The sequence below is a fragment of the Egretta garzetta genome, unplaced genomic scaffold (assembly GCF_000687185.1).
Source record: "Egretta garzetta isolate BGI_Z169 unplaced genomic scaffold, ASM68718v1 scaffold188, whole genome shotgun sequence".
Classification (NCBI taxonomy): Eukaryota; Metazoa; Chordata; class Aves; order Pelecaniformes; family Ardeidae; genus Egretta; species Egretta garzetta.
This window is the reverse complement of record NW_009260622.1, coordinates 171,664-185,119: the sequence shown is the minus strand read 5'-3', so window position 1 is coordinate 185,119 and position 13,456 is coordinate 171,664. Positions and strand designations below refer to the sequence as shown.

General features: G+C 38.4%; 1 protein-coding gene across 1 annotated transcript in view; it reads right to left on the bottom strand.

Annotated features, from left to right (window-relative positions):
* Positions 1-13,456, bottom strand: part of LOC104132178 (serine/threonine-protein phosphatase 4 regulatory subunit 1) — a 28,421-nt gene that overhangs the window by 10,985 nt on the left and 3,980 nt on the right. Inside the window, exons 2-10 of the mRNA XM_009645428.2 lie at positions 10,788-10,920; positions 10,383-10,489; positions 9,651-9,793; positions 8,391-8,537; positions 5,835-5,942; positions 3,551-3,616; positions 2,816-2,974; positions 2,099-2,292; positions 1,298-1,734 (exon numbers count right to left, since the gene is read on the bottom strand). Of these exons, the coding sequence (XP_009643723.1) occupies positions 1,298-1,734; positions 2,099-2,292; positions 2,816-2,974; positions 3,551-3,616; positions 5,835-5,942; positions 8,391-8,537; positions 9,651-9,793; positions 10,383-10,489; positions 10,788-10,885 (1,459 nt within the window). The 5' untranslated portion in view covers positions 10,886-10,920. The remainder of the gene's footprint in view (positions 1-1,297; positions 1,735-2,098; positions 2,293-2,815; positions 2,975-3,550; positions 3,617-5,834; positions 5,943-8,390; positions 8,538-9,650; positions 9,794-10,382; positions 10,490-10,787; positions 10,921-13,456) is intronic.

Here is a 13,456-nt window from a genome sequence, read left to right as displayed (position 1 = left end):
AGAGCTCAGAATGCCAAAACTCTGAGATAGCTACATCTGCACAAGCCCACAGCAAATACAGTCTCAAAATTAAACATAGCATACTTTGAAGGTGAAGAATACTGGAATACTTCGGAAATGAGGGCAACAGACAACTTTAAAAGGCAGAAGCATGGATTACAGGCATATTTAGAAGTGTTTTAGCAGTTGGAGCAGGAGGAAAACAAACTGACATCCACATCTCCTTATATTCTGAGAAAGGAAGCAAGACTGTTCAGCTAGGGTCATAATAAAAAGGGGTGGGGAGGTAGAAATCTTCATTGTTTTCTCCCATGCTTCTCCACCCCCCTCATTTCTCACTGTATAGCTGTCAAGCTAACATCTGTTTGTCTTAGTTCCACATATTTTTTTCCTCTTTTCCTTTTGCTTTTAGTCTCTGCCTTTTTTTTTTCCCTGAAACTCATTTTCACTTTTTTCTCCTTTGATTCATTCATTCATTTCAATTTCCACTTTACTACCTTAAATTTTAATTTGTTCACCTCTTCCTCTTTCACATCATTCTTTCTTACTGATCCTTTGCCTCTTACACATGAGGAATTCTTTATTGTCCTTGTACCTTTCTGAATGGCCATGGGGAGCCACCTAAACATGCCATGCTGCCAGTCGGCTTACTACTCACTGCTACTACAGCAAGGAATCCAAATAATGCTGCAGTTCCTGCAGGCATGACTTTGCATGCAGAGAAGGGATGAATAAACAGGCAGATGAAAACTTAATTCACTAGAGTACTCAAGAGACTTAGTGGAACAAGAAATAGAGTTGACTATGGGTGACAGGCTCGTCAAGAGGGATTTGGGCCGGGAAACACATATGCATCCCACTATCAGTATGTTCATCAATGGGCTTGTATGGGGAGGCTAAGGGAAGATGATTTCAAATCAGGGCCATTGTCACTCAGCCAAGTATTAGATGAATTCAGCTTATAAGAGGTAGCTCTGTCCCTAAAAATCACAGTACTTGGTTACGGTACTTGAAATTAAAGAGAGTTTTAACAAATTTCAACAAGGTCTTTTCCCTTTTGTAGTTAGATTCAATTTATTTCTCATGTGAACAGGAGCTAGGAACACTTCCCAAACTGTTCTAGAAATAACTCAGGTCTTGTAAAAAAGCCTGTGACATAACTTTTTACTATAATTTACTGCTCAAGGAAGTATCACCTTATGAATACAAAACCAATTAAAACACAGTCAAGGGTTTTGTAACGGCCAAGAGAAAACCTGCTCAGAGAGAACATCATTTTACTGTTACAGTGTCTCACCTTGAACATCTGGATCATCTATGTGCTCCTGTAAGCTTTCTAGAACTTTTTTTATTTCGCTACTAGCAACACAGTTATTACATGGCACAGAGCAGCTATCTTTGTGCTTTTCAGTCTTGAACTGAAGCAACTCCAGATCCCGACTTATATCAGGCAGAGGAGGACGCCAGTATAGAAAAGTATTAAATACATCCTCAGCAGACTGTAGCCTTGAGTTCGTTCCAGGAAAACTGCTGTCCTTAGTGATTTCTATGACACCAGCAGCAACTTTGTCACCCTGAGACAATCGAGACACCTCTTCTCCAGGATTGGTACAATAATCTGAACTTTCTTCCCGTGTATCTTTATTTAGGTTCTCAGCTGAGAGCTTTGTATTAACTTCAGCTGAAGTCTCCTCGGTTGATGATTCTGGTTTGATTTCCATTGGTTGTTCTGAACTGGTAACAGACATACACATAGTTATCCAAATAAAACTTAACGTACTCTGTAACAATACTTTTCAGTGAAATACTTCATAAGACAGCATCAACTACAGAAGCTTATTTTCTCTGCAGACAGACAGAATTTATATTACCACTACGCTCTACTTCACCAGTTTTCCCTTTACTTTCCTTGTGAAGCCATCAAAGTGAGTTTTTCAATGATGTGGCTATGCTCAAATACACACATGCGTTACCTCCCTCTTCATACCTTTTCTGGAACTATATTCCCAAGTTAAGATTTTTAGCCCCAAAGAGCAAGTAGAAGAATTATCTTCTTTCTTCCCCCTTCCACTACACCACATCTTTCCCATGATTTTACCTGGATGATGTAGCATTTGTACTGGAGGACATTAAAGTTATATTGTTGCTTGGCTGACAGGAATTGGAATTCACATCTTGCATTGATGGTCGGATACTCAGCGTCCCATCTTCTCGAATGTAAAGACCAGCACTTGAAGGGTTTGCAAAGGTAGAAATAAATGGGCCAAGAGACTGAAAAGCAGCCTGACGAACCTGCGATAATATAAAGACAACAGTCAGGATTCGTGCGACTCCCACAGAGTTAATGCTGAAAAATAAAAATTTAGTCCCATTTTTCAGTAAGAACCAATTGATTCTTACTGTAACAGCTTCATTTAATACCAAATATAACTAATTATCAATTACCCACTAAGTGATACCTAAGCAAAGACTGTTAAAATATTAAGCATGTATCTACAATAATAGTACGGAATTTTATTGAAAGTTATGAATTTGAAGGGCATCACTGTCTACTTCAACTAACACCTTCATTACAAGCAACCTATTATCAGGAGAGTATTTACACTTATAAAAAAAACCACGTTGATAGAAATTCTAAATAGTAAGAGAGGAAAAATAAGGTATTATCTTATTAGAGGAGATTAGATTTTAGTAGATTAGACTCTAGTCTCAGAAAATTCAGTTTAGAGAACTTTTACAGCACACTTCTGACTTGCCCGTTATTTGTGTATGATCTGCCCGGGAAGACACATCAGTTATAGAGTGAATTACTTACCCATCTGCAAGTGTCACTAATAAGACTGATAAACAGCGGGGATAGTTTACTTCTGCGAACTTCTGGGGATGTGGTGTAAGACACTGCCATAAAGCATTCAGCACAAGCTTTTCTCATTCCCCAAACACTATCAGAACAGAGTTCAAAGAACTTGGGAATCTGCCAAAAATAAGCAAAACCAAGACTAATTAAAGACTAAACAAAGACTGCAGCAACTTACTATCAAGTTATTTGTTTGGAAACGGAAGACAATGATAACTCAAGAGAGAATAAAGTAAGTGAAGACTAGAAGAAATGGGGACAGGTTAAAAACATATTAACCAAAGAAATTGGAAAAACTGTCTCCCATTTACTTCGTTAAGATTGTATGTATAACTATATGCATTAGGAAAGAATAGAAAGAATTATTAATGGCATATTTTTCCTGAAATTTTAACTTGGCTGCTCATCCAGTTCAGGGGAAAAAGAAAGAGTCAGTAATGTGTGTATTATCTATATATACACACACATGCTGTCAATTACATTTCTAGAAGTGTTTTGCAAAACAAGAACTTTGCATTTCTATTCACTCCCAGTTTTGCTATGTAATTGCAGCCAAAGCCTTAGCCAAATCAACTTAAAAAAACCCGCACATGCACATAGCTCAATTTACAGAGAAGATAATAAAGAAATCATTATTAAACCTTTTGAACTGAGAAATACAAGTCTTGTAAATTGATTCTGATTTTTACATACCAGTAGTCTTTCTGTGGCTTCTTGCCCAACTGCATTACAAATGTCACCAAAATTAGCTGCACAAATCTAAGAAATAAAAAAAGTCATTAATAACATTCTGGCTCTTTCAAGTGCATTAGTTTTATTATCAACTTCACCATGCATTATTTATCCCATGCAACAACTGTATGTTTGACTATTCAAACTTCAGCCACTTAACTACATCCTGTAATATTAATTCATCCCTAGAAAACTCATTAGAGCAAGCTTTCATAATCTAACTGCCTTCAAAATCAATAGTAATAAAGGTTTCTCCATGAAGAGCATCATCTACTTCAATAACCCCTAAAACAGACAATAAACCTAAGTTTAAATTACTTTGAACAGCAGCTGTCAAAACCAAAGCAGACTAAAATATGATATGAGGGTCAGGACTTAGGTGTACTGACAGAACTATCTTTACTATGGCTGAGACTGGCTTAAGTACTTTGCTGAAGCAAATTTAACCAAGGTCTCAATTTAGCACCATTTACAGTGCATTACAAATGCTATAATTAAGGCAAAAGGGACATTTCCTCATGCTGGAAAAAGATGTTGCTAAAATCCGAAATCAGTTAAGACAGGACTGTGTTAACATAAGATTTATTCTTTCTGTATGCTTATTTAGAAGGTGTATTGGGTTTGCGGGGCAAGGGTTTGGTAGTGGGGGCCTACAGGGGTGGCTTCTCTGAGAAGCTGCTGGAAGCAGCTATGTCCAACGGAGCCAATGCCAGCCAGCTCCAAGAGGGACCCACTGCTGGCCAAGGTCAAGCCCATCCCAGAGGCGCTGCCACCGTCACTGATAACACATTTAAGGGGGTAAAAAAAACCTGCACAATGGCAGCCAGAGAGAGAATACGCGAGAGGAGCAGCCCTGCAGCCACCCAGGTCAGTGCAGCAGGAGGGGCAGGAGGAGCTCCAGGTCCTGGAGCAGAGATTTCCCTGCAGCCCCTGGTGCAGCCCATGGTGGGGCAGGCTGTGTCCCTGCAGCCCAGGGAGGCCCGGGGGGAGCAGATCCCCACCTGCAGCCCGGGGAGGACCCCAAACCAGAGCGGGGGGGTGCCCAAAGGAGGCTGTGACCCCCTGGGAAGCCCGTGCTAGAACAGGCTCCTGGCAGGACCCATGGCCCCATGGGCAGATGAGCCCAGGCTGGGGCACATTTGCTGGCAGGGCTGGTGACCCCGTGGGGGACCCACACTGGAGCCGTCTGCTCCTGAGGGACTGCACACCACGGGAGGGATGGACCCACGCTGGAGCAGTTCATGAAGGACTGTCTGCTGTGGGAGGCACCCCAGGCTAGAGCAGGGGAGAAGTGTGAGGAGTCCTCCCCTGCGGAGGAAGGAGCAGCAGAGACAGCCTGTGATGAACTGACCCCAACCCCATTCCCCATCCTCTTGTGCTACTGGAGGAAGGAGTGAAGTTGAGCCTGGAAGAAGGGAGAGGTGGGGTGAAGGTGTTTTTAAAAATCAGGTTTTATTTCTCATTATCCTACTCTGATTTGATTGGTAATAAATTAAACTGATTTCCCCAAGTTGAGGCTGTTTTGCCTGTGACAGTAATTGCTGAGTGATCTCTCCCTGTCCTTACCTCGACCCACAAACTTTTCATTTTATTTTCTCTCCCCTGTCCAGCTGAGGAGGGGAGTGACAGAGCAGCTTTGGTGGGCACCTGGCATCCAGCCAGGGTCAACCCACCACAGAAGGCTATAATGCAGCTCAAAGTCTAACAAGTGCAGCTTATGTTAAGGACCAAGCTGAAGCTCTGCATGACCCTTAAGTCTACTCAAATATTTTAAGACTTCTTATGCTACAAGTTTCTTTTTGTACTCGACCATGAATTAAAATAAGTCTTACACTTTGGGGATTCTTTCTTTCAATAATACCAGGTTTGGTTTTTTTTTTTTTTCAAGGAAGGATGTCTCAAGTGTCTATTACTTTTGAATTTCTGGTTTTGAAATAAGATGGGGGAGATCAGGTAACTTGTTTGCATCCTATAACCAAGCATGGTGGCTTAAAAAAAAGGTTATGCAAAACTATTAAATGAGCAAGATCAGTTCATAACTGCTACACCAAAGCTATTCACCAAGGACAGTTACCTATTTCTTTACTGAACTACAGAAACTACAACAATGGCAATAAATTGAAACTGTTCTTCCAGGCTCTTTCAAGTTTATCAGCTAAAGTTATGACCAAATTATACAGGAAGACATTTGAACAGCAACATACAAATTCATTTTTAAGCGGTTTAGGGTTGAAAACACACCAACCTTTCGGACTTGAAACAATTTCCCATCACTGCACAGTTCACAGAAACGAGGAAGCAGCATGTGCTCTACTGTTGTTCTGCTCAACATAGAAGCCATTTTGCAGATTATCTAAAAATCAAGAAGGGGATATGTGAAAGGAAAAGAAAATTACAAAGCTTGTAAGCACAGCGAAATACTACTCCTAAAAATTAGTTCCAAGAGCAAGAGAGCAACTACCATCAAATAGATTTAACTGCTACGTGTTAGTCGTTACTTCCATACACCTGTTTCACGCGAAGCACAAATAGTTTTTAAATAAAATCATTCTACGCCACTGTGCCTGAACTAACATTTCTGCACATAACTCATTGTCTTTTTTTATCCGGTTAAATAGACTTTTATTAACAAATGCATTTTCAAGGTATTTTACAATGTGGAATACACTGATAATTTGTACAGAGAAGACAAAATTTCCATTGCACTAGCCAGCACACAAAATCACAATCTTTAAGCATATTAGAAATATCTCAAGCTTAAGCATGCAAGTAAGCCCCTTGGCTTTAACAGGACTGTTTAGATACTTGGGAACAAGCACAGCCCCGCTCTTTATAGGCTCAGACAAGATGAAAAAATAAAAGCTTGCCATGCAGCAAGAGATAAAAGGGACAGTGAGACAAGCTAGTTCTGTATGTGAGCTAATGCACACTTTACAAGAATCATCCTCAGAAATTTTAGGAGTTAACATCGACCGTAATTAATGGAAGTTAGTAACATTAACTCATTAATTTAGCTTTCTCTGAGGAACTGTCAGTTTCAAGTACCATTACAAACCATGTTTCTGCTATGAAAAATCAGGTGCTTTGGATTGTACATTTCCTTTCAGCTCCCACTTTCTGGGATAACTTGCTGTAATTCATATATTTGCAACAGTAAAAAGGAAGGGGCTTCCACGCACCTTTCTACTCAACTGTTCTGCCTGCAGCACCAGGAGTTTAATGCTTAGACAAGTGTTGTCAGATTAACAGTACTCATCTTTCTATTTTTATTTTTCCAAAGTTATTGAAGCTTTCTATCTCCACAAAAATAAGCTTTATTCCTAGAAATGTTTACCTTTGAAATAGAATGCTAAGTAAGAACTAAGGAAGACACCATTCAAGGACTGTCCTACAAATTTTCAAACTCCTAAAAGGCATCTGGTGCTCAGATGTCACCCTGGAAAACTGCCTGAGCAATAACCAACTCCCAAACAAGGAAGAGGAAAATCTAGCTAGTAAAACTATTCTGCAGGTCAAGTAACAGATATCCATGATGAAATGCAATTTCACACCAGCACTTTTCTGTGGTGTCAACCAATTTCTTGAAAGTGAACAGGGAAATATTTTTTTTTCCCCCCCCGAAGTGTTTAAGAAATAAGATCAGGTCATCATTCACACTTTTACAACATTACTGTGAAACCTGGTAGATCAAATGTAAAGAAACTGTTGGGAAACAATGATCTTAACAAGAATTAAAACAAGGCTGCCAAGAACCGAGTGCATTTTGAAGTTATTTGGCTACCATTTTGACAATCATTTAGCATCCTGAAATATAAAGATGGTCTCTTGAAACCTGATCTTTTCAAAAGTTCAGAATAAAATTTAAAGATTTGTTTTGTTAAACTAAAAAAAAAAAAAAAAAAAAAAATCAAATATGTTAATGAATAAAGGTTTGCCTGTGTATTTTATTTAATGCCAGCACTATTCCTGGACCTCATCTTAATTACTGTTATAAATGAAAAGTAGTGGCAGTTCTTGTTAATACTCAATTCAAGAACTCAATATCATCAGTCATCTATAGGAAAAAGCCCCTTATCATTTTGGGGAAAAAACGTCTACTGAGTGTGAAGATCTGATACTTTTTTAGCATACAATAACCTTCTTGTTCCAAATTACTGTAGTGTATAGCTCAATTTTCAAGAAACACTATTTCAAAGATTCCTTAAGCCCTTCCTTGATGCGGAAGCCCAGATTTCTTCATTGTGCAAAAGGTATAGGACTTAGAGAAAGCTTACCCAAAGCACCTCTACACTTAGCCAAAGGCATTAATAAATAGTACTAAGTACAACAGTACTCAGGACAGCCTTGCTTTCTTCTTTAATTCAGTTAAGATAATTCCTAACCTCTCAGTATGGTGCATCAGGTCCTGACCCTGTTCAAATTCTTTGAGAATTCACATTGTTTCAATGGTGCTCAACGCTAAAAATTGCTAAGAAACCTACAGATTCAAGGCTTAACAGCTTAGCACACTTAAGCTTCAACTGTAATGGCTTCTCAATTCACAACAGAGTGACTAACAAATAGAGAAAGAATAAAACAAAATTAAATAGTAATGGTATAGGAAGTTTAGGCTCAATGATTAATGTAAAGCTCTCAGGACACTAAGAATGCAAGTACAGTTTTTATGCTCATGAAAATCTCACACAAAGTTGTTATATTCTAAGAGACCTTTATAGTAGCACTGCTAAAAAATGGAGAACAAGACTGATTGAAAAAGAAAAAAAAAAAGTAAAGATGTAAGATTTCTTCCAAATTCACTTACATTCACAGCTTCCACCTTGTACTCATCATCGCTGTCAGGAGCGGAGAGGTCCAACAGAATTGGACACACCTTGTTTTCAATGTCGCTCTGAGCCACAAGATCTTGCTCTAGCAGTATAAGTAGTGCTTCTTGACCTGCCTTTCTAACCTATTAATATGAACAAACAAAACAAGCACTTCACTGTAAAAGCAACACTGACTGATGAGAACCACAAAAGGTATGTTTTCAATGAACACACGGGTATGAGTGTCCCGACTTCAGCTGGGATAGGGTTAATTTTCTTCCTAGTAGCTGGCATAGGGCTGTTTGGATTTAATATGAGAAAAATGTTGATAACACTCTGATGTTTTAGTTGTTGCTAAGTAGTGCCTAGACTAGTCAAGGATTTTTCAGCTTCCCACACTCTACTGACTGAGAAGGCTGAAGATACACAAGAAGCCGGGAGGGGGCACAGCCAGGACAGCTGACCCAAATCGGCCATAGGGATATTCTATACCATATGATGTCATGCTCACTATATAAACTGGAAGAAAGCCGGCTGGGGGGCCATTGCTCGGGAACAGACTGGGCATCAGTCAGCTGGTAGTGAGCAATTCTTTTTCATTTGCATCACCCGTCTTTCTTGGGTTTTATTTCTCTCTCTTTTTGTTATTTTCATTACTTTTTTTATTATTATTTTATTTCAATTATTAATCTGTTCTTATCTCAATCCACAAGTGTTCTCACTTTTACAATTCTCTCCCCCATCCCACTGGGGAATGGGGAGGTAGGGAAGTAGGAGCAGTTGCGTGGTGCTTACTTGCTGGCTGGAGTTAAACCACGACAACAACTTAAAAAAAAAACTAAAAAGCAAAAAAAACCCAAAAAACCAAACCACTCAAAAAAACCCTCTCAGTTTTAACAACATAAGGAAGCCATGCTAAATACTAAAGTTTAATATAATCGTTGGATGCCCTTTCATCAAAATCTGAGGAAAAGCCACAAGATGAAGTAGAAAACAGGACTTGTAAGTCATGACTCCTGTAACAGACCACGTCAATATGCTGCTAGGTAAATCCTAGAAGTTTCCCATTATCTACTAAGGAATGTATTTAAAAAAAGTCAGACCTCCCTTGCAAAGTGTGCTGAAACATGAAGCACTACATAAAACCTAGGTATCAATCAACATGGACTTTTGTATTATCTCTTCCTTATGCCTCAAATTCACTGAGCCACACATAATTTTCCAACAATTCAACTCATGTAGTCTGTTTTTCCTACCTGATTGTTAACATCCGTGAGGTATCTCACTACTATGGGCATAAGGTACTCAAAAAACGCTGTCGGGAATTTCGGTCGACTTTCTTGCAGAAAAATGGCAATAGGAGGTATTTGTTCCATCAGCTCTGTACGTACAGTTGGTTCTAGTAATAAAAAGAAAGTCAAACCTACATCAGTAAATATGAAATTAAAATCAAGTACCTTTAGAAAAAAGTAGCAATTTTTTTGTTTAATGTTTCACAGAGAAAAACTAGAAGACTCAAAACATAAAAAATACCACCGCTGAGATTGCCTGCTCTTAAAGGAAAGCTGAACAGCCTTACATACGTCATCACAGTCCAGAGACTTGGGATCAGTTTCCAAATAAATCAGATAAAATTAGAGCACTAGCTAGAAAACCCAATCACCATGAATGTATACACATGAAGCATTAAAGCGTACAACTGTTCTGTGCCACATACACCACACACTGAGACGCCAGTAACCGCTTGAAACTATTACTTTGGGCCTTATACTAAGCAGACTAAGAGCCTTATTTATACACCTACCATACAAAATACTTCAAAAAAAAAAAAAGAGGAAAAAAATTTCTCATTTTCACTGACATATATTGGTGTTTATGATTTCATTTCTTTAGTTCACTCATTGCCTTCTATATTGCAGCTTATGTAAAATAAGTTAAAAAAAGTAAAACACACACTAACAAAACACAAAAAAACCAAACTTTCAAACCTGCATCTTCAGAGAGCCTGACCACTATTTCCATTACAGTCAGGAAGTCTTCTTCATTATTACTGAAATCTCGAAAGACATCCAAAAGACCTCTGGCAATAATTTGCCTGTGGAGTGAACAAATTAATTGCCTTAGTAGCCTACCAACAACATTCAGATGGGATGCAAGGGTAACTTAGGAAGTGTAAATGGGCACCTTAAAAGAGATCAAGCTCTAGGAGTTGAGAAATCTTACTCAGATGACCAAAAATGAAAACCTCTTTTTAAGGAAATGTTATACAGAAGTTATCCAAACAGAAATAATATTAGGCATGCACGTAGGAGAATGATAACAGAAGTTATGACATCTTAACAGCCACAATGCTATCAGACCCAGGTTATCAAGTGCAGCTGTTGTACCCTTACCTGTTAAATATGTTATCACTGAAGGCATATTTTTCTAGACGAGCCAGTGGAGTTAGATTATCCTGTCCAGGAATATCCAAGAATGCTGTTATCCTCATGCTATCACAGTCTGGTCCATAATCTTCAAACCCAACTTGAAAGACAAGAAGAGTAACCAAAAAAAAAAAAAAAAAATCCAAGAGTCAGCAAGAGATGTTACAGTGGAAAATACATTATACCAATGATTCCGTTTCTTTTTAGAGCTATTCTTCAAAGGAAAAGTATCTGTACATCATTGGAAACAGCTTATAAAAAGATCTTAAATTGTACCTAATGAAGTCAAGCACAAGCATGTAGACCTGTAAATTTAAGCTTTGAAATCTAATTCATTTCCCATTAAAAGAAACTGAATTTTTAACAATGACAGAAAATCCCAAACTGTATTGCTTTAAAACAGCAAATTCTTGGGTCTGTTTCAAAGTTAACAAGGTACATTTTTCTCACTGTAGTTACTGGGTCCCATACATCTAAATTAGACTGGTAACGTTGGGAAAAACTCCATCTTTACCTTACTTGTGAACACACCTGGAGCTTTCTACTGCAGACCTACTAACTATAGACTTTCCCACACAAACCTACTCTTTTCTAAGTCTTTTTTGTATTTGCAGCTTGAGACTGTTAATGAAATATTACCATACCAACTGTTAAAATTTGCCCCATCAAGTTTTACAGTTACCTAATCCAATAACATGCACTTGATCACAGATTACAGGCAAAAAGTAAGACTGAAGAGGAGACTGAATAGGATAACTTTGCTGCCAGTTTGGGGGGAGGGGGGGTGTTCGGGTTTTTTTTTTGTTTGTTTTTTTAAAATCCTTCATCTTTAAAACAAAGGCATTGAAATAACTTGCCTGCAACACAAATTCTCTTATTTCAGCAATGGGTATAGGAACACATACAGCAACCAAATCCACAGAAAAAGTTGCATGAGAGTAGCAGATACTCCTGCTCTGGGTTTACCACTTTCTCAACCAAGCAATCCTAGGATTATGCACACTTCATTCACATAAATAATATAGCAACTGTGATCATACCTAACTACATGCAGACGGAGCCAATACTGCTTCTTAGATGCAAGTTGTAACCTCTCAAACCAGCATATGTGCTGAGAGTGACAACCACTGAAGACAAGCCAGTTTCTGACTTGTCAGAACACAGTATTAGGTATTTAAAACAGTGAAGAAAGCACAAAAGTGGTAACAACTTGAAAGCACAATGAAAACCCAAATAGGTTGTATTTGAAACTGTGCCTATGAGACTATAATCTAGGCACTCTAGGTTATGCCTCTACAGGCAGAGACCTCCTGTCTTCAGGCAGTGGAACTTACATGGTACATCCATATTAAAAAACAGCGGAGCTTTAGCCAAATAACTAAAAGCAAACCAGAACTAATTTCATTTATAGCACCAGTTTCCCCTGTTTGTAAAAGGGGAAGAACAGGAATACTCTCTCCCACTGACACACTCTGAAGTTTAAGAAACGTGTATGTAAAGTACTATGTAATCCCTAGCGTCAGTATTCTAGTTTAATAAAAAAAATTACAGTCCTTCCCAATATGTCATCCCAATCAGTACAAAGCTTTTGCACATCTTAAAGGAGAGTCTGTGTTATTTCATAATGAATTCTGAAACTGCCACTGGGTTGAATTATGTGTGTATGTAATTCCATGATCTCCACTATAACAATTTCTTCATGACTGAAGTGGCTGTACCTTAATCAGGGTAATTAAGCTTCAGCTCTAACCTCACTCTTACTGTGCCAGTTTTATATTGCAAACACTCTTCCCTAAAGAATCCCTTAACCTGAAACCCAGCACAAGGAAATTTGGCTCTAAACTACATTAATACCCATTATAAATCACTTTTTATATTAAAGAAATCCTCTATTACCAAGAGGTACCAAGCCTCAGCTTTTTTCCTACAGAAAAACTCCTATTTCACATATAAAACTCTGCTTTACAATTATTTAATGTGAGCCAAAATATTCATCATCTGAACATACTTGGGAGGAAAATGTTATACCTGGGTCTTCAGGGGAAAAAAAAAAAAACAACAAAGCAGACTGGTTTAAGAAAGCACACAGTCTCCAAGGAACCCAGTTGAATTAAAAGACTAGAGCAATTCTGCAATTCTTGCAGATAATACGCTTTGACCAACAAGTTCAATAGGCTTCAAACAGAAGAAAACTGTGGTGATAGACTAAACATTCACATTTCATATATATACACAGATAGTACAAGTAAACCCACACCTACATGATCAGAAACATATGCTAATTATTCATGGCTTTTTATGACTACATATTGTACTGACACCCTTATTTCCATTCAACTGGTCATTTTTATTCTAATGGCTGCTCTTTACATATTTTTAAGTTCTGTCAGGTTCAAAACACTTATCTGCCCAAGCATATATAATTTACATTGCACAGATCTGTCTGGGATTGATCTGTCCACATGGCTCTAGGGCTAGCTTGCCCCCCAAGCATAGTATCCAAAGAGGTAGCATCCAGTATTTGCTGCTTCAAAAGAAACCTACTGTACCACTGAAAGCTCACAGGAAGTTATACAGTGTATGTAGAATTGCTGATTTCCTTTCTGAGGCTACAACAAACTCCCCATATCCAAACC